At 40.2% G+C, this 27904-nt stretch overlaps 2 protein-coding genes across 2 annotated transcripts; one reads left to right on the top strand and one right to left on the bottom strand.

Moving 5' to 3' along the window:
* Positions 1 to 337: 337 nt before the first annotated feature.
* LOC107379521 (cell adhesion molecule CEACAM5) lies at positions 338 to 16295 on the bottom strand. The gene is made up of 14 exons (XM_015950310.2): positions 16207 to 16295; positions 15636 to 15959; positions 14531 to 14815; positions 14041 to 14307; positions 11753 to 12031; positions 11186 to 11452; positions 7734 to 8018; positions 7376 to 7642; positions 6879 to 6981; positions 6139 to 6185; positions 6025 to 6059; positions 4515 to 4658; positions 3324 to 3530; positions 338 to 2266 (listed from the first exon to the last, which is right to left on the bottom strand). Exons 1-14 carry the CDS (start codon positions 16244 to 16246, stop codon positions 2036 to 2038), a joined length of 2781 nt encoding a protein of 926 aa, XP_015805796.2. The 5' UTR covers positions 16247 to 16295; the 3' UTR covers positions 338 to 2035.
* Positions 16296 to 19115: 2820 nt separating this feature from the next.
* On the top strand, positions 19116 to 25403 carry LOC107379519 (cell adhesion molecule CEACAM6). Its single transcript, XM_054741111.1, has 5 exons — positions 19116 to 19274; positions 20880 to 21203; positions 23596 to 23877; positions 23961 to 24227; positions 24471 to 25403. Exons 1-5 carry the CDS (start codon positions 19229 to 19231, stop codon positions 24584 to 24586), a joined length of 1035 nt encoding a protein of 344 aa, XP_054597086.1. The 5' UTR covers positions 19116 to 19228; the 3' UTR covers positions 24587 to 25403.
* The last annotated feature ends 2501 nt before the right edge of the window (positions 25404 to 27904 follow it).

Raw genomic sequence — 27904 nt, 5'->3', positions numbered from 1 at the left:
GATCTGGAAAAGGATTTAAAAAACATTACAAAGGTGAAAATGTTGCAACACTTTTTCTGGTTCTTCATAGAGACCGTGCTAGACCTGCTAACAAAAATACAAAATACCTAAAAAGTGACTTTCTTCATAAACATTTAATCTTTTGTTGAATTCCTTTAAACTTCAACTTCAACCCTCTGGAGGCAGGCGTTGCTGGTTAAAACCTACCTACCTGCTTACTCCACGTACGTATTTCATGAGCATTTTTGTACCTCAGAAGTACCCCTGAAGGACTTAGTTGTTCGTCCTTTTATCAGAACGTATTTTGAGCCTGAGAGGGTTAAAATGAAGTACAAAATTAGCACAAGAGACTTTAATTACAGGTATAACAAAAACAAAGTCCTTTTTTAACATTGTGTTAACATATTAGAGCTCTAAACATGTATAGACAACATGAAAGCATGATTATAAATTAACAGCGGAGTTACACATTGCACGATACAAAATCTGTTCTTTAGTTGCACTTTGGACACATAAGGAAGACCGTTTATCAGAAAGCTTTGTTGTAAACTGAATCTGAACTCAGGTTCCTCTTTCCTGCTGGACAACCAATTTTATCTTATCAAATAAAAAAACTGAAATCCGGTTAACTATGAACTATAACTTTGATGTCTGGCTCATTTTGACATGCAGACAATAGATTTTTTTATTAATTATAGTCCAAGACATGTTCAATGGCAGGAAATACATCACACACACGTGTGCACCAGTGCAATTGGGATCCATTCACCCGTCCATGCTTATCCGGGGTCGCGTCGTGAGGGCAGCAGCTTAAGCAGAGAGGCCCAGGTTTTCCTCTCCCCAGCCTCCTGGGCCGGCTCCTCCCTAGGTGTTCCCTGGCCAGCTGAGGAACATAGTCCCTCCATCGGTCTTCCCTTGGGTCATCGTCTGGTTGGATGTGCCCAGAAAACCTCACAAGGGAGGCATCCAGGAGCCACTTCAACTGACTCCTCTCGATGTGGAGGAGCAGCCAATCTACCTCTGAGCCCCTCCCGGATGACTGAGCTTCTCACCCTATCTCTAAGGGAGAGCCCAGCCACCCTGCGGAGAAAACTCATTTTGATTGCTTATATCCGCGATCTCATTCTTTCGGTCACTACCCAAAGCTCATGACCATAGGTGAGGGTAGGAACGTAGATCGGCCGGTAAATCGAGAGCTTTGCCTTCTGGCTCAGCTCTCTCTTCACTACGACAGACCGGTACAACACCCGCATCACTGCGGACGCAGCACCAATCTGCCTATCGATCTCGCGCTCCAGTTTTCCCTCACTCGTGAACAAGACCCCGAGATACTTGAAGTCCTCCACTTGAGGCAGGACCTCATCCCTGACCCGGAGAAGGCGATCTACCCTTTTCTGACTCAGGACCACGGTCTCAGATTTAGAGGAGCTGATTCTCATCCCAGCTGCTTCACACTCGGCTGCGAACCACTCCAGCGACAGCTGGAGATCACGTTCTGATGAGGCCAACAGGACCACATCATCTGATTCTCAGACCACCAAAACGGCTCTCCTCAGCACCTTGGCTGCACCTAGAAATCCTGCCCATAAAAATTATGAACAAAATCGGTGACAACGTGTCGCCTCGGCGGTGTCTAACTCTGACTGGGAATGAGCCGGACTTACTGACAGCAATCCGCACCAAACTCTGGATTGGTTGGGTTAATTCCCACGCACCCCCCAGGACCCCCCCTAAGGGTATAGAGCTGGTCCAGTGTTCCACCGCCAGGATGAAATCCACATTGCTCAGGAGTATGGTCCCCCTTTAAAATGTATTGTTGTTTTTCTATCTTTAACACACAAACATCAAGTAATATCCAGGAGTATCCGTAATACACAGACATTTATTAAAATGTTTAAACTTTAAATATAACGATTATTTCTTTGTTGACGATTTACAAACCTGAATGTTAATTATTCTGCATGGAGTCCAATTTACTGCAGCAGAAAACTGAGAAACTGAATCAAAACAAGGATTTTACGGCTCACTGGCTGCATCAGCGCCGTGGGTTTTTATTTACCTGAGCATAAATCTGACTGTTACCGGGCGGAGGAGCTGCCCTGTGTTTTTGCTGCATGTGTGTTTTGTAGGTGGGAGGAGCAGGCAGAGGAGGCTTTTTGCTGTTCACTCGGATTTGAGCGTAGTTTGTTGGAGTGTTCTCTAACTCGATCTGATCTGTCCTTCCATCACCGCTCCTGGGCAACTTGGCATCTCCGTAATTCTGCTCCTGTTGAAGAAAAAGAATGAAGAAAAAAGTTTTTTTATGTTAAAGATTTTACATATTTGTTAAAGGTCAAATGGCCTGCATTTGATTATGGAACCCCCCAAGGCGCTTTACAACACAATCAGTCATTCACCCATTCACACACACATTCACACACTGGTGGGGATGAGCTACGATGTAGCCACAGCTGCCCTGGGGGGCACTGACAGAGGCGAGGCTGCCGAGCGCTGGCGCCACCGGTCCCTCCGACCACCACCAGCAGGCAACGTGGGTTAAGTGTCTTGCCCAAGGACACAACGACAGCGACAGACTGAGCGGGGCTCGAACCTGCAACCTTCCGATGGCGAGCACTTAACTCCTGTGCCACCGTCGCCCCATATAGATTTGATTTTGTATCATTTAAAGAGCAAGTCACCCCCTACCAGGGTCTAACTCCACTCCCACTCATGTTTGAAAAATGCAACAAATGCTGTTGCCTGGCAGACCGAGAGGGCGGAGCTACTAACAAATACACACACACACAGGCTCACGGCAGCATTGTGACATCATAATGTACCAGTTTACATGATAGCATACCTCTTAGCCAATAGCGGTGGCAGATTTAAATTCAAATACAGTGCAGAGTTTTCACAACACTGCCAGTTTTAGGCAGAATATTTAACTTTTAACTAAGATGCACTGAAGTGCCAAATTATTGACTACACGTGTCTGCAGCACCATCAGACACTCGTTTATTTAGGTTATCAGCAAAAAAAGTTCAGTTGGGGGTGACTTGCTCTTTAACTTGCCTAAAATGTGCTTTCCTGTCATCGTCACCCTAAGCTTTAACCACCATTTAATACGTTGAATTATAATCTTCAGCTGAGAAAAGCAACTAGCTCATTTTCTTTACGGTTGGAGAGGTCAGCCATTACTTATTTAAGAATTTCACCCTCAGGTAAAAGTAAAAGTAAAATTTGTCGACAATAAAAAACAGAAATGGACATTCAGGCTCATTTATTTTGGAGCTCAGATTGATCTGCATCCATTGGATTTAATGTATTTATTGTTTTTTGTTTACCTGAGCGTAAGTTTGTGCTCTGGGAGCAGGAAGTGGTCTGGACGCGCTCTGCGTGTGGAGACCGTAGGTGGGAGGAGGAGGTGCTGGACGTCTGCTGCTGTCCACTCTAATCTGAGCGTAATCTGATGGAACATTCTCTAACTCCACCAGAACTGATCTCCTTCCAGAGTCGTTGTTAGCAGGTCTGACGTTTGTGTTGTTAGACTCCTGCAGGAAAACAAGACGTAGTTTTTGTTAGGAGATAATAAAAATGATTTCTGAATGAATCAAGCTCTAGTATAATCACTAGAGCCGAAATAAAGTTAGATGGTAAAGAAGATTTCAGCATTTTTCAGGTTAATTGTCATAATTCTTTCAAGTTTTACGTATTGTCAGTGTCTGGTTACAAAAGAACCAGGATCATAGTATCCGTTACCTGAAAGTTCGATTTCAGTATCTAATACTTTAAGATCGAGTTCACTCAGTTTTTTTTTTCAGTACGTTTACAGTTTACAGTTACGTTTTCAGTCTCTTGTTTTGCCTTGTGAGTCGATGTCTGGGGGAAAAAAAGCTCTAGCGCTCTTGTTTCAAGAACTCGATAGCCTCTTCTATAAGACACACCATGCCGCGGCAAATCCCGTTTTGCAAACACTAAGGTCCTGTAAAAATCGCTAAAGTGACCAGCAGAGGGCAGGATTTGGAGTCTTATTTCCTGAGATTCTGACATCTCTCCTCCGATTTGCTAATCCTCTACCACTGACTACGTTTTGTTCTGCAATGTTGTTGTTTTATCTCCACAACAAACACAAGCTTGAAGGAGTTCTGGTGTGTGGTGGAGCTGCTAATGCTAACAGTTAGCTTCTCCTAGTCAAGACACACTCTACTCTCTCCTGGACGCGAAACCAACACGGCCTTCCCTGTTGTGAGTCTAGATGAGTCCATGAATGCTGATTTTCAGAGTGACGTGTAATTGACAGGCTTTTCTAATTCGAGCATCTTCCTGTCTAGTATCCCGCTGACGGGAAATGGGGGTGGAAGATTATTTTGATGTTTAGCCTGCATGTTACACTCAGTGTAACCGATTATATTTCAAAAACAACAAGTAAAACACGGTTTCTCAGTGAACTCTGTCTTTAAAATCGAATATCTGAGATATTTTGGCTCAAACTGACCTGCATCAATCTTAAAAGGCCTTTTTAAAATGTTCTTTACCTGATTAGTGCTAGGAGGTGAGGATGCAGCAGGCCCGTTGTTCACTTTGATTTGAGCGTATTCTGTGAAAGTACTCTCTTTCTGTTCTCTCACATTCTTTCCTTTTTTGTTCTTGAGAAACTTGAGATCTGCATAATGCAGCCCCTGCAAGAAAATACGAAGAAGGAAAATAATAACTTTTGTTAAAGTTCAAAAAATAACTTCATATTTGCACCAAAAAATCTTTTTAAAGTTTTTAGGAACATATATTCAAAAGAAAATCAAACACCTGAAGCACATGTTGACCCTCTTAGACATCCACATCATTGAATTGCACAGTTCAAAGTTCACTAATGAATTTTGTGCTAAACTCTAATGGTATGAATTGTGTGTGTGTGTGAGTGAGTGTGTGTGCATGCGAGTGTGTGTGTGTTCTACTCGTGAAACAGCCCAGACAAACAGTGGGGAAAAGAAGTATTTAATTAGCCTCCAACTGTGCAAGTTCTCCTACTCAAAAAGATGAGACGTAATTTTCATCATAGTAAACTTCTATTATGAAAGACACAATGAGAATGTTTTTTAGAAAATCACATTTTCTGATGTTAAAGAGCAAGTCACCCCCTACCAGATTCTTACTCAACTCCCACTTCCTGTTTGAAAAATGCAACAAATGCTGTTGCCTAACAGACCGAGAGGGCAGAGCCGCTAACAAATACACACACACATACACACACACACACACACACACACACACACACACACACACACACACACACACACACACACACACACACACACACACACACACACACACACACAGAGAGGCTCACAACAACATTGTGACATCATATGGTACCAGCTAACATTCTAGGGTACCTCTTAGCCAATAGCGATGGCAGATTTAAATTAAACTGCAGTGCAGAGTTTTTACCTGACAACGGCACAACACTGACAGTTTTAGGCAGAATATTTAAATTTTAACTAAAATGCACTAACATGCTAAACTGTTGACTACGTGTGTCTGCGGCACGATTAGACACTCATTTATATAGTTTATCAGAAAAAAAGTTGTTTTGGGGGTGACTTGCTCTTTAATAACATATTGGTTAATTTATCACATGAAAATGTTATTATTCAAAAATGATATTTTTTATCTTTTATTTCATGAGAACATGATCAGTCTTCATGATGTAATAACGTGAACACGTTTTGTTTTTAATGTAAAAAATGTAAAAATATGAAAATGTTATCATTTATTATGAAGGGATATTCTTTTCTAAGGATGGCAGCACTTTGCTTCTGTAATAATTTGGAAAAAGCAATAAATTTTCTATTGAATAAATGAATGGAATATTTATTTTCAAACATTTGTGTATGAGATTTCAATTTTTCAGGCTCTGAAAGAAACCTGCCTGTCCGATATTAATACGGCTGATATGACTTAAATCACCATCACGATTTATCCAGACTCTGAGTGAGTTCCCACATATATCGTGTTCTTTTTTACAGTGTAACGGTAGCAATGCCTTACCTCACTGTTCGCTGTGTGATCCTTCCTGCCGCCACCTTTAAAAAATGCACAAACGATAAGAAATAAACCAAAAGTGTAAATGCTGAATTAAAAATAAATTCAAGAAAAGCACACCTGTTATGGTGAAGATGCCTCCACTGGTGGGCTTTTGTCTCACCTTTCTGTAGATAAACATCCGTCTTTACAATCCACACTTTTCACTTCTTTTAGCCTTTGTCCACATAAAAGTTCAACGTGTGTTTGTAAAACTTATTTTTTTTTAATACTTTTAGTTTGACACGCAGAGACCTAAAACCTGGCTAATAACTAGAATAGGGGTGTAAGAAAATATCGATATGGCAATATATCGTGATATTTTTTCCAGCAATATTATATCGATATTCAAAAGCCGTGTATCGGAAATATCGATATGGCAATATATCGTGATGTTTTTTCCTGCGATTATTACATCGATATTCAAAAGCTGTGTATCTAATTCTTGAAAGAATTTACATGCAAACTTTTGTGTATTTTCTTTTCGTTTTGTGCAATTCAATCGCCACCCGCTAGTTGGCAGCAGTGTGCAACGTGTTTTGATTCCACCATTGAAATGTAAATCCCTCCATCATGGTTCAGATACCTCATGTTAAACATGTTACAAATCAGTTTGGACTGTTTATTGAACATTCTTACAATAAATTCAGTAAAAAAAAATTGCTTGTGACGTCTGACTGAATGTATCACAATATATCGTGATATGTATCGTATCGCCAGAATTTCAAAAATACACTTCCCTGAACTAGAAGTACAGATCCATTTTATTGGGTGTAGAACTGACTTCCTGTTTACATTCTCAGAGCCTCTTTTTTACTTACTTTTTTCTAATGATCCAGAACCCAACACCAACACCTGCAACAATCACTAAACACACGATCACTATTGCAGCGATGATGCCATCAGGTAATCCAGAGCTTCCTCCTAAACAGAATTAACAGAAACAGTAGTTTAAAACTAATTCATCATTAAAACCAAATGTTAAAGCAGCAAAGCAGCTAGTTAATGACTGCAACTAAACAACCTATTTTGTTTGTGTTGTGTTTAAAAAGGGAGCAAAAGGCAATTATTATTCAAGTAATAATGAGGCAAAACTAAGAAATGAAGTATAACGTGTTTTAAAACATAAATGTTCAATAAATATAAATGTGGCTGGAGGATAGTTGGTTTGTCACAGTGATGTTTGCAGTCCATAAAATTCAATCTAACCAAAAGGTTAATCTTGCGTCATTTTGGGGAAAAGGGAAAAGCTCAGAATATTCTAGGAATTATACGGCTGTTTTATAATTAATCCAGAAAAATACTTTTTCAGACTCACCAATCACAGAAAGAGCTAAAGGCTGAGATGTTTCATATCTCAGAGTTTTGCTGTTGAAGGTCTGACAGCTGTAGCTTCCACTCTGATGTGTCTGAACACTCATCAGCCTGAGTTCTGGTCCAGTATCAGGTAGTGGGTTTTCATTCACAAACCACTGAAATGAGGCATCAGGACTGGAAACAGCTGAGCAGAACATCTGGACGTCGGATCCTTTCACGTGTTCGTGTTTGGATGGAGATATTGTCAACAGAGTGTTTTCTGGACCATCTGCCACGAGGAACACCAACAAGAATGATGTTAGCAGCTGCATCAGGTCAGTGTGAGGAATCGGACACATGATGTCCAGATCTAAACTCACAGCTGATGGAGAGACTGGTGCTGATGCTGGCGACAGAACTGACAGGATTAGACACGTGACAGCTGTATGGTCCCAGGTCATATCGGGTCACGGTGACTAGAGTCAGAGTGGATCCTCCATCAGAGCTGCTGATCTGAACTCTGTCACTGGCTGTAACCTCAGAGCTGCTGTTCATCCAGAGGAAGGAGGGAGAAGATCCAGAGGAGGAGCAGGACAGACGGACAGAACTGTTGAACTCAACTAGATCTGTGCTGCTGGTGGTTAGCAACACACCAGACACTGGATCTGGGGATAAAAGTATATAATGTTATATATAATTATATTTGCCTGGCTCTCATGCGAGGCTGAAGTCCTGCTGGTTCCCAGTGAAGCTCTCTGAGGGACACCACAGGAACACAGCAGCTCTTTCAGTTGTTGCGGCTTCACTTTTGAGTCGCTCAACCACATATTTCTGGCTAAAAGCGCCCAAAAACCTCTGCTAGCTTCAGGTTAGCTCTGGGTTTGCTTGTAATCCGTAGCTAGCCTTGTTGGCTCCTGGGACGTAATTTTGGGGGGGGGGACGGGTGGGACATGTCCCCCCCACTTTTTCAAAAGGCAGTTTTGGTCCCCTGCACTTTTTTCCGTCCAAAAACAATGTTACGCTCCATTAAATGGATTTGGTTGAGCACTAGGACCGAAACGGAAACCGCTTTACTATTAGACCCGCCCAAAAGCTAATCTATTGGCTCTGCTGATACTTGCTAACGTATTATTGGCTGTTGCTGCTGTCACTCAAGTTGTAAACAGTCAGAACGTGCTCACGTTGTTTTGCTAGTTTGGAGCCGCTAGGGAACACCGGTACTGAGTCACATCGTCAACTAGACGCTGTGTAATATCAGAGCTCAGCTCAGCTTCCATTACATAACATTTGAATAAGTGTTCATTTGTGACTCTTTGGTAGTTAGGCACAGCCAGGAGGCAGCATGTCAAGAAAACAAAAAGTGGATATAAGAGACTTCTTTCAAAGTCAAAACGTAAGTTGGAACATGTGACAGACCTGCATTAAGCTCAGACGCACCTCCTCCTTCACAAACATACTCAAAACTAACTTTTACAAACTCATCTCCTCCACATAACTGACTCCTCAGACACAATTTATTCGTATTATTATAATAATTATTTTTTTTATTATTACTATTATCATCATAATTATTATTACTAGTAGTAGTAGTAGTAGAAGTGTAACTTCAAAACTTTTATCATTTAACTTTATTGTAAACTTATCTATTGCAATGTATATGTTCACATTAAAAAGCTCTGAAAAATGAACAGTATCATCGTCAACAGATTTTTTTAAGCTTAATGTCAAAGATGTACACTTTTCATTAGATTTATCTTATTTTTTCCATTTATTTTTTGTGTGTTGAAATGCAACAACTGTTTAAACACTTTTAAGGGGAAAAACATATTTAATATGTTTTTATACACTCAAATGTTAGGGTGATGATCATGTGTAAAACATTAGTTCAGCATGTCCTCTAACACAGCAAATGAACAAACGGCCAGATCTCAGGAGGACCGTTTATGTATAAATAATTTTTATACTTTTGAGTAGGCCTGGGAATGTAACAAATTTTGCTGGACGATATTTTTTCCAACAAATTGTTGATGATAAACGATATCATTGTCAACATTATCTAGACCAAAATAACCACTAATATAATGTTAATATATCATAATAATGCAAGTACACCCTTTAAAATGCAACAAAGAAACCTTCATTTAACATTGAAATGTCCAGAACCAGAACTTCTAAATGAATAAAAATAACAAACAAAAATTAAATAAAAAAGGAATATCACTCCCTGTTAGAAAATGTTGCACCAAAAACAATAAAAAAAGACCCAAAATAATAAATACAATGGCCTATCCATTGTCAACAGCCAAAACTGCACTCCAATAATGATAATAAATAAAAATAATAATAGAGTTGTACATTTTTTAACTTTGATATATATATATATATATATATATATATATATATATATATATATATATATATATATATATATATATATTGAGGATGGAAAAATTATTGAGATGGGCACGTGACGTGTCAAGGGGTCTTTACATAACACCCCCCACCCCAAATCCGCACAAGCCTGCTGTGTCCCCCCCACTTCTGAAATCAAAATTTCGTCCCTGGTTGGCTCCAAGCTTCGAGTTAGCTTTTACCGACATCTGTTCAGAGTTTCTGGGTGTCAGTCACTTGCTCCCACTCTCATCGCCACCATGTTTCCCATTTTTGGATTATCTGCGCGTGACGAGACGAGTGACACGACCGAGATGGCGGTGATGGGAACCGCCCATTTGGGCTCATTTAGAAAGCAACGAGTGGGGTTTGTCCAGTATTTATACGTGTCTATAGTTTAAACCTTAATGAATCCCAGAGGTAAAACTGGAGTTTAATCATTTAAATAAGAGACAAAATGTTACTAATAACTTAATTAATTGGATATTCAGGTGATCTAATCACCACAGTTCTTGATAAAAACCAAAGATACCATCCGAATCTTAATGATTTGAATTTATGTTATTTTATTCCAAAGCGACTTTTAAATAGTTTATTTTGTTTATTTAGATGAAACACATCAGTGAATTTGAGTGAAGTAAACAAACAGTTGGGACTCTTTTAATTTAAATGTTTTAGTTACATTTTGGATTTGATGTCATTTAAGCTTGCCAACTCCGGGTTGGGGGAGAGGTCCTACCTCAAGTGGAGGAGTTTAAGTATCTCAGGGTCTTGTTCACGAGTGAGGGTAGGAGGGATCGGGAGATCGACAGGCGGATTGGTTCGGCGTCTGCAGTGATGCGGACGCTGAGCCGATCTGTCGTGGTGAAGAGGGAGCTGAGCCAGAAAGCCAGGCTCTCGATTTACCGGTCGATCCACGTCCCAATCCTCACCTATGGTCATGAGCTTTGGGTAATGACCGAAAGAACGAGATCACGGATACAAGCGGCCGAAATGAGTTTCCTCCGTAGGGTGGCCGGGCTCAGCCTTAGAGATACGGTGAGGAGCTCGGACATTCGGGAGGGACTCGGAGTAGAACCGCTGCTCCTCCGGATCGAAAGGAGTCAGTTGAGGTGGTTTGGGCATCTGGTCAGGATGCCTCCTGGACGCCTCCCTGGGGAGGTGTTTCGGGCATGTCCTGCCGGCAGGAGGCCCCCGGGTCGACCCAGGACACGTTGGAGAGGTTACATCTCCAATCTGGTCCGGGAACGCCTTGGGGTCCTGCCGGAGGAGCTGGTGGAGGTGGCCGGGGAGAGGACAGTCTGGAGCTCCCTAGTTGGGATGCTGCCCCCGCGACCCGGACCCGGATAAGCGGAGGAAGACAACGACGACGACATTTAAGCACCTTAATCACATTTATTCAATCTTAATTTCTATAATAGAAAAATATTGTCAGACTCACCAAGAACAGAAAGAGCTGAAGGCTGAGATGTTTGATATCTCAGAGTTTTGCTGTTGAAGGCCTGACAGCTGTAGCTTCCACTCTGATGTGTCTGAACACTCATCAGCCTGAGTTCTGGTCCAGTATCAGGTAGTGGGTTTCCATTCACAAACCACTGAAATGAGGCATCAGGACTGGAAACAGCTGAGCAGAACATCTGGACGTCTGATCCTGTTTTATGGTGTTCTTTTGATGGAGAAACCTGCAGTTGTACAGTTTCTGGTCCATCTGAGAAAACAGGAAACAGAAAATAAAAATCATGTCAGAATCAAAACCAATACAAGGTTCACTTTTTTGTTTCAGGGCCTCTCTACCTTTAAGTGGACACAAAGATATCAGGAGAAAAACCTCTGATTCATCCAAAGTAAAAGATCGCTGCTTTCTAATTACACCTAGCATGGGTGTTATGGTGGGTCGGAGATGGAGTGAACTTCTGTGCTACATAAACATAAAACTATGTAATAAATATTAGTTATTAAAGCCTGTTTGCATGCAGATGCCATAAAAATGCATAATTAATTCACTCACAGCTGACTGAGAGCGTTACTGCTTCACTGGTGACAGAACTGAAATCATTGAACACGTGACAGCTGTATGGTCCCAGGTCATATCGGGTCACGTTGACTAGAGTCAGAGTGGATCCTCCATCAGAGATCTGAACTCTGTCACTGGCTGTAACCTCAGAGCTGCTGTTCATCCAGAGGAAGCTGAGAGGAAATCCGTAGGAGGAGCAGGACAGACGGGCAGAACTGTTGAATTCAATCAGGTCTGCACTTGGTGGAGTTACTGTCGCGTCTCTGACTGGGGCTGTGGGCACAAAACAAAATAGTTTCATCAGTTCCTGGTGACTTTATTCTATATAATCTTTTAATCACAAAGGCCAGAATAAAAACATAAAAACCACAACAAAACCATCATAATACATTTAATAAAGTTTATTGTAGGTCAGCTGGGGCGTCGCCTCAGATTTGATGCTTAATTGAGTTTCAGCAGTTATTTTATGCAAAAACGGAGTCCTACTGCTTATTTACATTCATGCTTATTACCTTTAAAACCTTTTAATGAAGCTACACTTTTATTTACATTTTTTAATTTTAATTCGTTTTTTGTTCATTTCAGGAACCCAAACTTAGTGTCTCAGAGTGGTGCTACATAATAATAATAATAATAATAATAATAATAATAATAACAACAATAATAATAATAATATAATTTTATTAATAATAACAATATTATTAGTATTATTATATTAATAATAATGATATAATAATAATAGTAATAATAATACTAATAATAAAAACAAAGTTAATTATAAATGTAATAATCATAATAATAATTATAACATAATAATAATAATAATAATAGTAATAATAATAATGTAATAATAATAATAATAATAATAACATTATTATTATTATTATATTAATAATAATGGTATAATAATAATAGTAAAATAATAATAATTGTAATAATAATAATAATAATGAAAACAAAAATTCTTATAATAATTTTAATAATCATAATAATAATTGTAACAATAATGATGATAATAATAATAATAATAATAATAATAATAATAATAATAATAATAATAATAATAATAATAATAATTATTATTATTATTATTATTTTATAAAGCATTTCTCAAAATGCTGTACAACTAGACAGACAACAGACAAATGAACAAAAAGAGGACAGGTTAGTGTTATTTGAACGCTTGGTTGAATAGGTGAGTTTTTACAACTTTTTAGAGTTTCTGCTGTGAGTCGGCAGCACGGATGTGTTGTGGGACAGAATTCCATAAGGTTAGGGCAGCAACGGAAAAAGCTCTGCCTCCGATGGTGCGGTGCTTTGATGTGACTAACTGAGAGAGCCGGTTGGAGGCAGAAGATCTGAGATGGTGGGAAGGTTGCTGATGACATCAGAGAGGTATGATGGGGCAAAGTTATTAGGAGCTTTGTAAGTGATCAGTAATATCGTACTGAGTACGCTGTTGAACCGGAAGCCAGTGATGTTTTTTTTAAAATCCAGGGTTTTGTGTGTGAAAGAAGCCTGGCAGCTGAGTTTTGAACATGTCGAAGTTTCTGTAGATGTGCACGAGGGAGACCGTGTAGTAGACCATTACATTAGTCGATTCTGGACGAGATGAAGGCGTGGATGAGTGTTTCTGCAGCATTGAAGGATAGAACAGGGTGAAGATGGGCAATATTACATAGGTGAAAGTAGGCTATCTTAGTGACATTGCAGATGTGTGGCTGGAAGGAAAGGCTAGGGTCAAAGGTCACACCAAGGTTTCTGATATGAGAAGATGGCGTTACAATATGACCATCAATACTGAGGGAGATGTCTTTAATGGAAGGCAGGAGTGTTTTTGGTCCGGTAATTCTGTTTTATGAAACTGGCAGACATCCAGCACTTTATGTCATTAAGGCAGTTAGTTAAGACAGAAACTGTGGGAGTAACGGGAGCTGCAGACAGGAAAAGTTGAATGTCGTCGGCGTAGCAGTGAAACTCCGTGGTGACAAATGATGTGCCCAACCACTGATGTGTTGGATGTACACATTTGGATGAAGTTAACATGTGCACCTAAGATACAAAACCACATCTAATGTGTTAGATTATAAAAACATCTGACTCAGTTGAGTAGTATCACATTTACTCCAGTATTGTTTTCAGATGCTGCAGAATCTTGTTATCTGACCCACAGCGTGTGTTTTCTAACAAAATACATCGGTGTCTCGTAATCATTACAGCCACAGAGCAAATATAAAAACATGAAATAAATGTTGATAAAATAAGGATTTATTTGGACCTACCATAAACAGTCACTGCTAAAGGCTGAGATGTTTGGTATCTGAGGGTTTTGCTGTTGAAGGCCTGACAGCTGTAGTTTCCAGTCTGACTCAGCTGAATGTTCATCAGTCTGAGTTCTGGTCCAGAATCAGGCAGCATGTTCTCATTTAGGAACCAGGAGATATCTGCTGAAGGTCTAGACTCAGCTGAGCAGCTCAGAGACACGTTTGATCCCTCCATATAGTGCTCTTCTGATGGAGAAGCAGCCAAGTGTGTATTTTCTGGACCATCTGAGTTTTTGATGAAACAAATAAAAACATGTTGGTCAGAGAAGTTATTATTAAAATCAGGAAAAATATATTTGCGTTAATATAAATTACTTTTAAATAAAACTCTTTTTTACTAAGTTCAAACAGAAACTGAGGATTGTAGTCAGACGGAGGTTCATCACAGAATCAGATGTTTAAAAGTTTGTTCAGTAACTTTATGATGTTTAAACAGAGCTGAACTCACAGCTGACTGAGAGCTTTACTGCTTCACTGACGGCAGAACTGACAGGATTAGACACGTTACAGCTGAATGGTCCCAGGTCATATCGGGTCACGGTGACTAGAGTCAGAGTGGATCCTCCATCAGAGCTGCTGATCTGAACTCTGTCACTGGCTGTAACCTCAGAGCTGCTGTTCATCCAGAGGAAGGAGAGAGAAGATCCAGAGGAGGAGCAGGACAGACGGACAGAACTGTTGAACTCAACTAGATCTGTGCTGCTGGCGGTTAGCAACACACCAGACACTGGATCTGGGGATGAAATTATACATGTTTATTAGTGATATGTAGTTATTTGACATGATGGCGTTAAAAATTAAATCAGTTTTTGACACCCGTGTTCTCCACCAGACAGACAAACTGTACATATGACTGAAATGGCAGATTTGTGATGAAGGTACTAATCCTAATTCAAATCTAGATTATTGATGCTTCAAAAGTCAGAAATGCATTTATGTAAACAATCTGCAGGAGCTTAATATAATTGGAAAGCCTGAGAAAAAAATAATTAAGTTTTTTGTGTGTTTTGGTGTAAAATACAATATTATCAAAGGAGAGAAACTATTAACTAAAATAATGTTTCTAACCTTTTATTGAGGGAAACTTGTTACTTGAATAATCTGTTATTAAAGCTGATTTTACGTAGGATTTGGTTTTCACCCACTTCAGCAGCGTGGTAATAAAAAGGATGCATGAACACAAACAGTTCATGTTTGCTGTAGGGAGTTCAGAGAGATTCCAAGGAAGCAACTCTGGCTTTTCCAGCAGCGGCGTGGATTTAACAATGGAATAAACAACAATCATTACTAATAACCTAGATAAACAATGACAATCTCACATTTGTTTCTTCAATATTGTCTTGTTTTCATTTCTTTTAACAATTACAGCTAAAACCATCTGTTGGAACAATTAGAATAAAAGTATCGTATAAATACCAGATATCATTTACTGATGAAGGAGACGAGAACAGCAGCTAAGTGGGTTTGGGTTTCTAATACTCAGCTAGTCGTTAATATATGAACATAACTGTTTGTCATTGTTATAATAAAGAGTGTTAAAACAAACAGCTTACCGTATACAACCAGTCTGGTTGTTCCAATCTTTTGGAAATCATCAGCTGGTTGAATGATAACGTCGTATTCTCCATTGTCATTGAGTCCCAGATTCCTGAGCTCCAGAGATCCAGTAGATCTGAAGAGGGTGATCCTGTTTTCATACTCTGGTACAGTTGTGTTAAAAACATTCGTTGAGGTTATTATAGGCTTATTCTCATAGTTCCATGACACAGCAAAAAATGGTGTTTCTGTTGGATTCAGGTTTGTTCTGAACATCACCGACCCTCCTACTGATGCTGTCAGAGGACCATCAGGTAAAACACCGACTCCTTCAGATAAACCTGGACAATTCAATAAGAAACACGCCATTAAAATCTGCTTAGAAGGGCAAAAGTATTTGTGAATTTAAAATGAACACAACACCTGTTCATAAACAACTATTTCAGCACTAATATTTAAAACCGAGCTGGTGAGACTTTGTAGTCTGCTTTTTAATCATTAAAACACTTAATCAACAGCAGGAGATTCGTCTAACTCAATCTAACCTGCTGTTCTTGTAATGAGAAGATGAATATTTCAGGTTTTTACCTGTAAAAGATGCAGCCACAGTTAAAAGCAGTAACAGCATGGCTACATATCAATGCTTCTCCTAGTGTCACAAGGAAACAGACCTGGTAACTTATGAAGAACGTCTCTTTGCACTTGGCGCTGTTAATGATCTCCATGGTGGGAGACACCCTGTCTCTGCAGCAGAGCTAAATGTCTCCATCTGGTGTTTACAAGCAGAGCGAAAAGAGTTGAAATCACTGGGACTTCAAATTATTCTGTTGTTTCAGCCTAATCTATAAAAATGGTAAAAAATATTAAAGTTGTACCAAATACGTTTCTTATTACAATTTTAAATAAAGCGCCTCTCAAGATAAAAAAATACAAGGTGCTTCACAAGAACAACAAAATAAAAAAAAAACGATCCAAAAAGACCTCAGGCACCTGCTGAGGGTGTCGGAACCGTGTAACCAATGGTATTTGTCTATGTCAGTGGCCTGTATTTGTATAGCAGGTTCTCAGGGTTCTACAACCCTTCAAGGTGCTTCACTATTCTTCACTAATGCTTCACTGTTTTAATTACTTTCTAAATTTTTTAAAAATATTTTTACATTTTTCGTTTTTGTGAAGCACCTCGTGATTTTTATCTTGAGAGGCGCTATAGAAAAGATCTTTTCTTCTTCTTCTTCTTCTTCTTCTTCTTCTTCTTCTTCTTCTTCTTCTTCTTCTTCTTCTTCTTCTTCTTCTTCTTCTTCTTCTTCTTCTTCTTCTTCTTCTTCACAACACCTTCCACCCATTCACACACACATTTACGCGCTGTGATGATGAGCTACAGTGTAGCCACAGCACCCTTGGGGCGCACTGACAGTGCTGAACCACCTGTGAAGGGTTCAGGGAGGTTCAGCTCATGCGTGAAAAGCGAGTTGCTGTAGTTTAAGCGTGAGGAAGGCGTGGACAAAATCAAATCACGTTTATTTGTATGGCACATTTAAAGGCAACAGTGTTTCCCAAAGTGCTGAAGATAGACATATGAAAACATAAACAAATAAAAACAGTCAAGTAAAAACACAATAAAACATAAAAACAATACATAAAAAAATCCTGCATAAGAAATTATAAAAAACAGGACTAACAAGTCATCGAGGAATAGTAAAAGCTGTTGAGATGAGCAACGTATTCCACAGAGTCGGTGCTGCCACAGAGAAAGACCTAAAACCTCTTTTCTGTAGCCGTGTCTAGGTACACTCAACCTACGCTGGTCAGCCGAACACAAGTCACGAGATGTAACACATGGCACGAGGAGTTCAGATCAACAGCTAGGAGCAAGTCCATTCAAACATTTGTAAGCAAAAACCTGAATCTTAAACTGCCCACAGAACTTAGCTGGGATCCAATGCAGAGGTGCAAGAACCGGAGTGATGTGATCAAACCTACGCGTGCCAGTCAGGAGACGAGCTGCAGCCTAGCAATACATCCATGACAAAACTATTGCAGTACCGTATTTTCTGGACTATAAGCCGCTACTTTTCCCCACGCTTTGAACCATGCGGCTTATAATGAGGTGCGGCTTTAGTCAACCAGAAAGGATGGATGCTGGAAAGTCTAAAGAAGGAATGGTTAAAGGAGCGCTACGGAAAGCGCCCAGGAGGATTTCTTTCACAGTAAAACGGCGCTGCTTGTTTTCCCAGGCTTCACCCCGGGATGATGACAGCAACACGGACAGCGACACTGACATCGCCACAGAAAAGGTATGTGGTGAAGCTCTTCTGAGGCTGTTCTACTCCAACACTGAAGAAGAGGACTTCAGTGGTTTCAGTGCGCAGGAGGACGATGAATAAACTAATCAACAACTTTTCTGTTTTGTTTGATACTGATCAGTTCAGTTACGTTCAGTTAAACCACATTTTCAATTCAGTAGATATCTGCGGCTTTTAGCCCGATGCGGCTTATATTGAGGTGCGCTCTGACGGTAGTCTAAACGAGATGTTATAAATGCATGGATGAGCTTCTCAAAGTCATTCCTAGTCAAAAAGGATTTTACCTTTTAAAGCTTCCTTAGGTGAAAAAAACTGAACATCAAAGTTAAGCTGAGAATCAACCTTGACACCCAAATTAGAAACATCATTTGCCTCACATGAAAAGCCACAACGACTGAGTTACTGCAGGAGCACCACTCGGTGCAAACATAATCCATTCAGTTCTAGGATTGCTAATCTGGCAACAATAACAAAAATAACTCAAGTTCAGAGCGGGACAGAATGTTAGCTTAGACTGTGATGTTGCTTAAAATGGATTTCTAACCTCTTTATGTGTGAAAAATGTAGCAAATTTGTAATTTTGACAAATGACATTCTCTCTCTTTTTTGAGTTATTTCAAGAATTACTCCTAATAAGTTTCAAACCAGATCCCTGCTGCTGCTGCTTGTCAGACTAGAATTTTTAGCCAGTTATTGATGCTAAAATTACATTTTTAAATTCAATTTTATTCAAGTTTATTTATGTAGCGCCAAATCACGACAAGAGTCATCTCAAGGCACTTCACATAATAAACATTCCTATTCAGGTCAGTTCATTAAGCCAATCATAAAAAATGTTTCCTACATAAGGAACTCAGCAAATTGCATCAAGTCACTTTACAGCAATCCTCATACTAAGCAAGCATGTAGCGACAGTGGAGAGGAAAACTCCCTTTTAACAGGAAGAAACCTCCAGAGGATCCTGGCTCAGTACAAGCAGCCATCCACCACGACTCACTGAAATTACATTTTTGTCGTTGTCTGAAGAAAAACTAACTTATAACAAAGGAGGGGGTAAATCTAAATATGATTCTCCTAATTATGCTTAAGATATTTAGTAAATAGAGAAATGTTTGTGTGTGAAGGGGTTAATGAGGATGTGCTTGCTGCTGTGTAAACAGTGAGCAACAGAACACGCTTGTTAATGATCAACACACACTGGCTGACGAACCTTTTAGTGATCAGGAAGGCAGAGTTACAGCTTCACACTACTGTCAGTTTCCAAGGCTGTCTGAAAAGCAGTTCTAACCCTGTGGATATGAGAAGAAATGGAAAAGTTATTGTTGTTTTTCATCGTTCTCAGAAACCTTTCAGGTAGGATCGGAACATTTCACTACTAAAAAAACATTTCCCACTATTCCTATGAATAGATTTGCTGCTGAAACATGTTTACATACGAAGTCACACACCATAGGGCAGGAATAAAAACTTGCCACAGCCATTATAGTTTAGTGCATGTTATGCAAATGTGGCAAAGTGTGTTTCTCTGTTTGAAATTACACTTTGTTCATGACAACAAAACACCAACGTTTTGTTAAATTTGCAGCACAAAAATTTAAATCTTGATCATATAAACATCTTCATGTTCTCAAATATTTGTATCAGGAGAAAGCAGGAGTCATGCTTGTCGTCAACAAAAAAGTGGTGGTGACTTCTGACAGCATAAGGCTGATGTCAGCATCGGGTTTATCAAAGAACATATTTAAAGAGACTTTACGGACTTTTGAATTTTTATGCTCGCGATTGCCCCCTCAGGCCAAAAGCGTAACGACAGCTTCAATGGTAGGCTCGTGCACGAGGCACGCATGCTGTACGTGCACACTCCTTAACGAAAATAACAGCTGAGACAGTCCCGTGTGTGTGTGTGTGTGTGTGTGTGTGTGTGTGTGTGTGTGTGTGTGTGTGTGTGTGTATGTGTGTGTGTATGTGTGTGTGTGTGTGTGTGTGTGTGTGTGTGTGTGTGTGTGTGTGTGTGTGTGTGTGTGTGGCCCAGAGGATAGAGGACAGGAGAACGTGCAGCTAATTAATTAAATAATTTGGTTCTGTACCTTTCTCTTCAGCACAGCCGACAAAGGTTTATGATGGGTCAGTCCTCCTGCATGCTCAGATCATTCCCTTCCCTTGCTTGAAAAATTGTTCCAAAATGAAAGTTGAACCCACATCTTTTTTATCTGTGAATTCAATGCCGTTCGGCGAGTCTCAAATAAAAATTTGGGCATCTTACTGTAAAAAAATATACCATTAATGTAAAAAACATAAACTCTACATAAATTACGTTCACATCAAGAATCAAACCCAGATCTTCAGCATGAGAGTCCAACGTTTAACTAGATGAGCTTAAGCGCCAGTAACGCCTTTTGTATCTGGGACTTTTATGTCCTACATGACAGCTGAAACAACGTTCAAAGAACAGTTCGGAGCGAAAATGGCTATTTTGTTGCTAATTTGCAGGAAACATCTAGAAGAAAGTAGCTAAGGGTCCTCAGAAATGTAGCTAGGTTTGTCACTAGGCGTTAGGAACAGCGACAAAGTGGCACTGCCGCTCTCTCTGCTGCTAAAGCTACGGATAGCAAATGCTACGGGCTATGCCTGAGCGTGAACGCGCATGAAGCAGCCTGCTCGACCCGAGCAGCTCTCTTTTTCTGTGATTTTACAGAAAAACAGGCAATCACAGTAAAAATGCCAGGGCTCATTCTACAGGACCAGGGCATTGCAGGAGAACGTATGAAGAAGACATTTATTATTTCTATACATGTTTTGGCTGTCAAACTTCCATAATGTCCCTTTAAAATTTTTTTTAAATGCTTTTATTTTGGTATGTTTCATAGATTATATGTATGCAAAACTGTGACATTCATGCTTATTTTCACATCCAATAAAGAAATGTTCATTCTCTGATGCTAAACCCTCTCTGTACAGGTTTATCTGAAGGAGCTGGTGTGTTACCAAAAGATCTTGTGGATGGATGTTTGGATGGAGCGGTGACCTTCGCAACAAACTGGAATCAAGCAGAAACACCTTTTCAGTCAGTAGCCTGGAGTCTGGGAATTAAACCTATAATAACCTCCCTGCCTGGCAGAAACCTAACTGCACCAGGGTATGAAGGCAGGATCACCCTCTTCATGTCTACTGGATCTCTGGAGCTCAGGAATCTGACACTCAATGACTCGGGAGAGTACAGAGTTAGTATTTTACCAGCACATGGAGACGAATCACCAGGAATCACCAAACTGAACCTCTACGGTGAGCAAAAAGTAAAGCTTAAAAGTAATGTTGTAGTTTGTAGTATTTGCCTTGAGGTTTTAGCGTGTATTTGCACCAAAACACAAACATACATAAATAAATGTGTGTGTGTGTGTGTGTGTGTGTGTGTGTGTGTGTGTGTGTGTGTGTGTGTGTGTTTGTGTGTGTGTCTGTGTGTGTGTGTGTGTGTGTGTGTGTGTGTGTGTGTGTGTGTGTGTGTGTGTGTGTGTGTGTGTGTGTGTGTGTGTTTGTGCGTGTGTGTGTGTGTGTAGAGAGAGAGAGAGAGAGATGATAAAACAATCTCAAATGTAAGTAATTTCTAATTAATGTGTGAGACAACACAGATCAATCAGTCACATTCCTGAAGAATATAATAGGGTAACACTTTATAATTGTTAATTAATTATTTGTTAGTAGTTACTTACATGTTTGTTCATGTGTAATTAAAGCTAAATAAGATGTAGTTATTATAAAGTGTTACCATAAAGCGTTACCTATAATAGTTGGATTATCGGGTCAAAAAAGAATAAATACAGAATAAATCAGGAAAACTTGGGTAATGCTTCCTTCTACAGTCCCCTAATTACTAAGTACTTAGATGGTAATTACATAGTAATTTAAAATGTATTATTGTTTCTGAGTTCTGAAACAGTTTTTACCATGTAACTCAGGTTGTTGTTGTCGTCGTCGTTGTCTTCCTCCGCTTATCCGGGTCCGGGTCGCGGGGGCAGCATCCCAACTAGGGAGCTCCAGGCCGTCCTCTCCCCGGCCTTGTCCACCAGCTCCTCCGGCAGGACCCCAAGGCGTTCCCGGACCAGATTGGAGATGTAACCTCTCCAACGTGTCCTGGGTCGACCCAGGGGCCTTCTGCCGGCAGGACATGCCCGAAACACCTCCCCAGGGAGGCGTCCAGGAGGCATCCTGACCAGATGCCCAAACCACCTCAACTGGCTCTTTTCGATCCGGAGGAGCAGCGGTTCTACTCCGAGTCCCTCCCGAATGGCCGAGCTCCTCACCCTATCTCTAAGGCTGATCCCGGCCACCCTACGGAGGAAACTCATTTCGGCCGCTTGTATCCGCGATCTCGTTCTTTCGGTCATTACCCAAAGCTCATGACCACAGGTGAGGATTGGGACGTAGATCGACCGGTAAATCGAGAGCCTGGCTTTCTGGCTCAGCTCCCTCTTCCCCATGACAGATCGGCTCAGCGTCCGCATCACTGCAGACGCCGAACCAATCCGCCTGTTGATCTCCCGATCCCTCCTACCCTCACTCGTGAACAAGACCCCGAGATACTTAAACTCCTCCACTTGAGGTAGGACCTCTCTCCCGACCCGGAGGTGGCAAGCCACCCTTTTCCGGTCGAGAACCATGGTCTCAGATTTGGAGGTGCTGATCCTCATCCCAGCCGCTTCACATTCGGCCGCGAACCTACCCAGCAAGAGCTGAAGGTCAGAGCTGGATGAAGCTAGGAGGACCACATCATCCGCAAAAAGCAGAGACGAGATTCTCCTGCCACCAAACTCGACACACTCCACACCACGGCTGCGTCTAGAAATTCTGTCCATAAAAATGATGAACAGAACCGGTGACAAAGGGCAGCCCTGGCGGAGTCCAACCCTCACTGGGAACAGGTCCGACTTACTACCGGCTATGCGGACCAAACTCACGCTCCTCTGGTAAAGGTTGTTATTACCATGTAACTCAGGTTCAATTCTAGTTTTTGTTTTTATTAATCATTTCCAGTAAATACTGCTTTACACAATAATTACACTTTATTACAATTATACACTTCAATTACACAATAATACACTTTATTACAATTATACACTTTAATTACACAATAATGCACTTTATTACAATTATACACTTTAATTACACAATATTACACTTTAACTTACCATGTAATTACCATGTAAGTGCTTAGTAATTAGGGGACTGTAAAAGGAAGCGTTACCAAAACTTGAACAACCGTACATGCAAATATCATTTGGTAGAATTTTACACCTCGTCCTTTTCCCACAGTTTCACACTTTGGCATTTTGGCGTGTGTAACGTGTTCTTTGTGCAGCACTCCTGCAAACTGAGTCTCACTAGAAACCCAGTCAGTGTTACTGAGAGAGAACAATAAACACGCAGGAAAGAAACTGGATGGCTTCATTCTGAACGTTTCGTTTCTCCATCCCATAATCTCAGTTTCCTCTTTGCTTGTTTCAGATTAGACACACCAATTGCTGATAATTCACGCAACTCAACTTCAGGGGATCTGTGGGATGCTGAAGTTTGTGTTGCGTTGCTGCAGTTGATCAAGGCGGATGATCTTTCTGACAGCTGAGTGACGGATGAACGGCCGTGGAAGTTAAATATCAGCCTTTATCTTTTCCATCCACAGAGACCGTTTCCATTACGGAGTTAAACTCCACAAGCACAGACTTGGTTGAGTTTAACGATTCCATCAGCCTGTCCTGCTCCTTCACTGGATCGCCTTCCTCTTTCCACTGGATGAACGGCAGCTCTGTGGTTACGGACAGCGACAGAGTTCAGATCAGCCGCTCCAATGGAACGTCCACGATGAATATAACCGACGTGACCCGATACGACCAGGGGTCATATGAATGCCTCCCTCTGTGTCCAAGCACCAGTAATCTGCCACAAGTGAACATCACAGTCAGCTGTAAGTTTTTAACAAACATCCAAACAATCATGGTTTTTTTTTTCATATTTTTATTTTTCATATTTCCCTTCTCCATCACTTAGATGGTCCAGAGAATATAAGACTTGATCTGGATCAGCCAGCAGACTCCTACCTGGAAGGGTCACATGTCAATCTAACCTGCAAGGTAGATTCCAGACCTTCTGCTGAGTTTAAATGGTTCCTGAAAGGAAAACCGCTCTCAGGTTCTGGACCAAAACTCCAACTGATGAACATTCGGATGAACCAGACTGGAGACTACAGCTGTCAGGCCTTCAACAGCAAAACCCTCAGATATGTAACATCACAGCCTTTAACTGTCTCTGTCCGTCGTAAGTCATAAATTCCTTTATTACACTGAATTATTTATATTCAACAGACTTGAATTGTTGCATAATGACTGAACATATAGCGTACCTCGAAGAGTTACCGTAATGTCTCACATATGTGTGCACGAACTAAAACATCTTCACTACTATGGCCACCAGATGACACATTTTCTTCCAGGGTTTTGGTTGTGATACAAGATCTTTGAAAAAGCTGTTAAAATATATATTTTGTCATTTTCTTTCCAGAAATCACCCCTTCATCAGGATTATCTGGAGGTGCCATCGCTGGGATAGTGATTGCATGTGTAATTGTTGTTGCTGCAGTTGGTGCAGGAGTGTTCTACTGGTATAAAAAGCATTAAAAACTTTAAAATGTAATCATAAAATAACTTATTATTCAGTTTCAAATTTTTCATTGTACCGGTAAACAGTTTTCACAATTAAAACATAAAAAAACGTATAAAACTCGAGCTTGTTTAAGCAGCTGATTTACTTTTTCAAAGAATGAAATAAAAATAAAACAAAATGAGCTATTAGAAAGAAGTGAATCAATATAATTCATCAGCGTTTTGGAATTTTGCTTTGTTTTGTTTTTACGAGGAAAATAATACATTTGCAATGTAAAAAAATACTAAAGTGAGTCGTGGCAGACGGCTGCTTATACTGAGCCAGGATCCTCTGGAGGTTTCTCCCTGTTAAAGTGGAGTTTTCCTCTCCACTGTCGCTAAATGCTTGCTTAGTATGAGGATTGCTGTAAAGACTCTGGCACTAGTTAGTGACTCGATGTAACCTGCTGGGTTCCTTATATAGGAAACTTTTTAGTCATTGGATCAATTAAGTGACCTGTATTGGAATGTTTACTTTGTAAAGTGCCTTGAGACGACTCTTGTCGTGATTTGGCGCTATAGAAATAAACAGAATTGAACAGAATATTGATGACATCATTCCATGGCTGTTTTAAGCTTTATTTTATTGTTGTTAAATCATTTAAGTCAAGTGAACAAACTTGTTCTAAAAACCAGAAAAACATTTCTTTTTCTGCTGTTTCTAATCAACAAAAATCCAAATAATAAAAGTTCTATTTGTCTTTTCTTCAGTCAGAAAGTTTTTAACTCACTGGTTTCTGTTGTTAAAGTCTGTAAAAGTTCAGTAGAATTAAAAAGCTCCCTGTACACATGACCTTCCTGTATTTTATCAAACTTCATGCTTTTGTTTCGTGTATATTCATCCTCATGACCTTTGCTGTGCTGGAATGATGTGATACGTGCTGTGTATTCAGTTGGTGCTTCTATTTCCTTGTTCCTGAATCAACTTTAACCCTCTGGAGGCAGGCGTTGCAGATCTGCAACAGTTAAAACCTACCTGGTTACTCCACATACATATTTCATGAGCATTGTTTTACTGAGAAGTACCCCTGAAGGACTTAGTTGTTCGTCCTTTAATCAAAACTTATTTTGAGCCTGAGAGGGTTAACAACTAGAGAGAAGAAGAAGAAGAAGAAGAAGAAGAAGAAGAAGAAGAAGAAGAAGAAGAAGAAGAAGAAGAAGAAGAAGAAGAAGAAGAAGAAGAAGAAGAACCCCCCTGTCCTGTTAGTGTCCTGTTCTCTTTTGGACCAGACAGTATATTAAAAAGACAGTTTAAGACTATATTAAAAATATATTGCCATCATAAGGCTTTATTTTTTCAGTTTAAAGGTTTACAGTTTTACTTGAATTGTCCACTTGATGGCGCAATACAGCAAATGAATCATCATGGTGCCTCGAATCAAGAGTCAACTAGTTGGATGGATTCAGCTCACCATGAGGCTTCATCTCGCCATCGCTACCCTTGGAGATGGCTTATGGTAGAGAAATAAACATTCATTTCACGGGCAACAGCTCTGGTAGACATTCCTGTTGTCAGCATGCCAATTGCACGCTCCCTCAAAGGTTGCAACATCTGAGGCATTGTGCTGTTTTATCAAACCACACTTTTCAGGGTGTCCTTTTATTGTGGGCAATCTAAGGCACACTTGCCTGGTATTCATGCTTTCTAATCAGCCCCTTGATATGTCACACCTGTGAGGTGGGATGGATTATCTTGGTAAAGGAAAAGTGCTCACTAACACATGTAGACAGATTTCAGAACAATGTTTGAGAGTCGTGGCTGTTTTGTGAATGTAGAAAAAGTTTCAGATGTTTGAGTTCAGCTCATGAAAAATGGGAGCAAAAACAAAAGTGTTGCGTTTATATTTATGTTCAGTGTAGTTCCTCGTTCCTGGATCAAGTTCAGCAATTACATAGAAAAAGAATAAATGAAGAAGAGTGAAGACGACAGAAGAAGAAAAAGAATGATTAGATAGATCATGGTAAAATGGAAGAAAAAATAGAAGAAATTAAGATTATAAATTGAAAATTAAATAAATTAACCAGAAAAAGTCAGAATTGATGACAGCAGCATGAAAAGAAGCAAGCAAGGATGAACAGGAGGTCTCACCAAAACCTGAACAGATGAATCTTTAGCTGCTTTTAAAGGAGACCACTGAGTCCAGTGATCCCAGGATCAGAGGGAGAAAGTTCCAGAGTGTGGGGGCCACAGAGGTCTTCGTAGAGTTAACTAGCTGGGTTAGCTCAGGTGTGTGATATGACAGTCTTCACCAAATTCAGACTTACTTCTACTACGAACACAAGACTCCACTCAGCTGGAACTTCATTCGTATAACACTTTACACAAACATACCACCAAAGTGCTTCAGATACAAGTAAAAATGACACATTAAATCTAACAAAGATCAATAAAACAAAATACTGTCAGAGACTTCTTCTGACTAGTTCGTTTATTGCTGCTTTTCCTGATCTGATGAGCATCACATAGGAAGTTCTCTGTGGCTCTTCTCAGACTTCTGCCCTGATGCCATGATGTAGTTTAGATGCTTTAATTATTTTTTGTTTTAAATCTGATAATATTTTATTGCAAACAACTGACAGCAAAGTCCAAAGGTTGCAGTCAAATGAAGAGAGGAGCCGTGACTATGACCTGCCAGCATCAGACACATCTCAGCAACCAGACATATTTGTATTCATTTATGAGAATAACTCAAATATTAAATATATGAACGCGACCCACGGGAGTGCAGTGGCCGAAAAGGTCAAGAGGTCATCTACAAAATGTGTTGAGCTGAATTGTGAGTCCTTAGGTTACAGCCTACTGAGATGTGCTTCTAGTCATAGTTGGTGTGCTGTTTCACCATCAGCTCCAAGGACTTTCCTGTGTTGGTCAACGCTGAGATGTACTCCCAGTAAGCTCTGGTGCTCGTGAACTGATGTGGACCGGAATGTTCCTGTGTTCCGGCCAAGGCTTCCAGCAAGGGAACACAGATGCTTTCCTGTTTGGGCCAACACTGTTGTACGTGACGCACAGCGCATGCTCGTGGAAGGAGGACTATAAGAAAGCACTCCGCGCTTGGTCGTTGGTCTTCTGGTCTAAGAGGCTGTCCTGTATGAGCTGTGAGCAGGCTAATTAAAGACCCACGCTGTCAGATGGTGATCCTGTCTCCGACTCCGTCTTTAAGGAGCGCAGAAAACCCACAGGAGCAATCTGAATGAATTATTTGCTAAAGGACTCAGATGCCTGTTTTCAAAAAGGTTTATTTTTCTAGTATAGGGCTTCAAGGCAAAGCTAGATTGAATCAATTTTTCACA

This window comes from Nothobranchius furzeri, chromosome 5 (assembly GCF_043380555.1).
Source record: "Nothobranchius furzeri strain GRZ-AD chromosome 5, NfurGRZ-RIMD1, whole genome shotgun sequence".
In the NCBI taxonomy this organism is placed as follows: Eukaryota; Metazoa; Chordata; class Actinopteri; order Cyprinodontiformes; family Nothobranchiidae; genus Nothobranchius; species Nothobranchius furzeri.
The sequence above is the reverse complement of the archived record's forward strand: the minus strand, read 5'-3'. Positions and strand labels throughout refer to the sequence as shown.